General features: G+C 50.5%; 1 protein-coding gene across 1 annotated transcript in view; it reads right to left on the reverse strand.

The window, feature by feature from the left end:
• Positions 1-211: 211 nt before the first annotated feature.
• Positions 212-2474, reverse strand: part of HOXA13 (homeobox A13) — a 2665-nt gene continuing 402 nt past the window's right edge. Inside the window, exons 2-3 of the mRNA XM_012804329.1 lie at positions 1944-2469; positions 212-1219 (exon numbers count right to left, since the gene is read on the reverse strand). Coding sequence (XP_012659783.1) covers positions 975-1219; positions 1944-2469 — 771 coding nt within the window. The 3' untranslated portion in view covers positions 212-974. The remainder of the gene's footprint in view (positions 1220-1943; positions 2470-2474) is intronic.

The raw sequence follows: 2474 nt of genomic DNA on the forward strand, positions 1-2474 counted from the left end.
AAAAAATAAGAAAGGAAAATTTCTCCAGCAAAATGGGTTAGCAAATATTGGGAAATGCCAATTTAAATTTAAAAAATGAATTGTGTCCATCATGTTGTGGTGGGACCCCCCGGGAGAGCTGACATAATATGAATCCTGTGGATCATGTGATGATTTAAAGATTTGTAAAAATATATATATATATTATATATAATATATATATACCAAATCCTTTGGAAAATAATTGATATGGGGCAGTAAATATAGTCTATATGCCACAAACTATGCTTGTTATAAGCAATTAAAATTATTCTCAGAAGGACATTAACAACCCGGGGTTCCCTTGTAGCCTCAAAGGTTCAGATGTTTGTTTTTACTACCAGGACAAATGATCCTCGGAAGATCTTTCTCTCCCTTTCTCCCTTCATAGCAAATAGTCCAAGATCATTATTTCAGTACCTTCTCTTTTCCCCTCTAAATCTCTTCATAAAACATTCTGCACAACATAAGACAACGGTAGGAATTTCACTAAGATTTACCTGAGCGGGCACTTAACATGCAAAGGGAATGGCAACCTAAGGGCAAGCAGATGTTTACAATAGCTTCTTGTTTTTGTAACCAACTTTCAGATTATTACCATCTAACACAGTGTCCTAAAATATAAGTCACATAAATACTTACAAGATTTCAGTAACTGCGCAACTTATCTGAAATTGCGCATTTGGGGGTTGACGTTTGACTAGAATTTGTCACTTAACGGGCTGGGCTGGTGGGGTTGGCGGGAGAGCTGGCAGTCTTTACCATTTTGTGGAGTTTAAAAACAATTGTAGATTCCACTAAAGAGAAAGAGATCTCCCCTTGGAGAGTAACATGTCAGTTTCTCTCTTTGTCTTTCTCATTCTTCAATTATTATTAAGCTTTATTATTATCTGAGCAAAAGCAACGAGTTCTGAAGCATTTCTTCAAATTGCCTTCTTGCTCCATTTTTTAATCCATTAACTAGTGGTCTTCAGTTTGTTGATCACTTTTTTCTCTTTAACCCTCCTATTTTGGAACCAGATTGTGACTTGCCGCTCCGAGAGGTTCGTTGTGGCTGATATCCTCCTCCGTTTGTCCTTGGTAATGAATTTGTTCGTGGCGTATTCCCGTTCCAGTTCTTTTAATTGCACCTTGGTGTAAGGCACGCGCTTCTTTCTCCCCCTTCTATAGGAGCTGGCATCCGAGGGATGGGAGACCACGTCTGGAAGATAGGGGAGAAGGCAAGTTACTCAGGGATCAGATCCCGGCCAGTATATAGGCAACAGCTCAATCTGAGCCACCCGCCTTGCAGCTCCGGGCTGCTCTTTGCCACTCGCTGTACAATCCGGCCTTCTGCCAAAGCCTGAAGGGGCAGTGGGGAAGGTGATTAGTTCTGCACTGAACTGAAATCGCCCAGGGCTCCACTGACTACCCTAACTGGGCCATCAGGCACCAGCAGCGCGCTGGCTTCGTGTGATTGCTTGGCCCAGCGGCCCACACCTTAGCGACTGGCTCAAGATACAACACTTCCATGTCTGGCTCCTTTCTGGGTGCCCTAGCCTCAACACTCAATGCCTCTACAGTGAAGCCATTTTTGAGAGAACGAAGAGGGAGGAGCAATTTGGAAACTATTTTCAGGTCAATTTCTCATTCTCAAGTCTGTGTCAAAGGCTGCGGAGGGCGAGGGCAGATGGAGAAGGGAGCTAGCTGAGGGTCCCCATAAGTTGTCTCCCAGCCACCCCTCACCCAGGGAGGACCAGGGACCGGCTCAACTCAGGGCAGTACAGGCAGCGTCAACCAGCTGGATGGGGTTGGCTCCCAGCGGTGCAGCGCCGCTAGGACAGACCAGGAAGAGAGCAAAGGGGCACCCGGTAATCCCGGGGGCGAGCGGAGGAGAAGCTGGAACAGAGCCTTGAGACCAGGGCTGGGAAGAAGGCACCATTTACCGGGCAGAGTGGACTTCCAGAGGTGGGGAGGCTGCGCCTGCTCTTTGGGGCAGTACATTTGGCCGTTCCAGCCATTGGGTAGCGCCCAGGGCTGGTAGCTTTCCATGGGAAGACCCAGGGGCTCGTGGCGCGACTCGCCGGGCCCCCCGAGGCCAGGCACCACCGGCATATCCAGGTAGCCAGGCACAGGCTGATGGTGGTGGTAAGGCCCGGCTGCGTAGCCCTGGTGGTAGAAGGCGAACTCCTTAGCGCGGGAGCTGAACTCCTCGGCCGCTGGGCCGGCTGTATCCATGTACTTGTCCGCGAAGGCGGCGGCAGCTGAGGCCGGCTGAGCGCACGACTTGATGGCGTTGGGGTGCGGGCCCATGCGGGCGCACGGGTAGTAACCGCTGCCAAAATAGCCATAGGGCAGCGCTGCGGGCCCCGACGAGCTTTGCGCCGCTGCCGAACATGGGCTGCATTGCTTGGCGGCCTCAGCACCCGCCGGGCCAGCCGGGCCGGGCCCTCCGGAGGACGACGCGGCAGCGGCGG

The sequence above is a fragment of the Otolemur garnettii genome, unplaced genomic scaffold, assembly GCF_000181295.1.
Source record: "Otolemur garnettii isolate 467f Iridium unplaced genomic scaffold, OtoGar3 scaffold00028, whole genome shotgun sequence".
Lineage (NCBI taxonomy): Eukaryota > Metazoa > Chordata > Mammalia > Primates > Galagidae > Otolemur > Otolemur garnettii.